A 495-nucleotide genomic window follows, 5' to 3' on the forward strand; every position below is an offset into this window, starting at 1 on the left:
CCGCCTTTTCTGTCTCCTACCTGCAGAGCTGCGCATACACCCAAACACTGCATGCAGCTCAAGCAGCAAGAGAAGCATCCGCTGCATCTCTCGTTGTGTTGCTGCTGCTGCTGCTGCTGCTGTTGCTGCTGCTGGTTGGATTCATGTAGAGCGCTGTTGATGCTGCTGCTGCCCCTGCTGCTGCTGCTGCTGCTGCTGTTGCAGTTGCTGCAGTTGCTGCGGCCGCGATTGCTTCTGCCGCTGTTGCTTCTGGTGCTGCTGTTGCTGCTGCTGCCGCTGCTGTTGTTGCTGCTGCTACTTCTAGCATTAAGTTTATCTGCTGCGACGACATCACTGCTGCTGCTGCTGCTGCTGCTGCTGCTCGTAGCTGTATATTGCGTGCTGCGTTTGCTGCTGCTGCTGCTCTGTCTGCAGCGCAGCAGCAGCGCAGCAGCAACATACCCTGTTCTCTGGCTAAGAAAGAGACAAAGAGGAAGGAGACAAAAGAAAAACAAA

General features: G+C 55.4%; 1 protein-coding gene across 1 annotated transcript in view; it reads right to left on the reverse strand.

The window, feature by feature from the left end:
• Positions 1–58: 58 nt before the first annotated feature.
• The window catches only part of EMH_0052320 (uncharacterized protein), a gene marked incomplete at both ends in the record, with an annotated part of 4,301 nt that continues 3,864 nt past the window's right edge, over positions 59–495 (reverse strand). Inside the window, one exon of the mRNA XM_013496864.1 lies at positions 59–408. Coding sequence (XP_013352318.1) covers positions 59–408 — 350 coding nt within the window. The remainder of the gene's footprint in view (positions 409–495) is intronic.

Source organism: Eimeria mitis, genomic scaffold, assembly GCF_000499745.2.
Source record: "Eimeria mitis Houghton genomic scaffold, Emh_scaff2344, whole genome shotgun sequence".
Classification (NCBI taxonomy): domain Eukaryota; phylum Apicomplexa; class Conoidasida; order Eucoccidiorida; family Eimeriidae; genus Eimeria; species Eimeria mitis.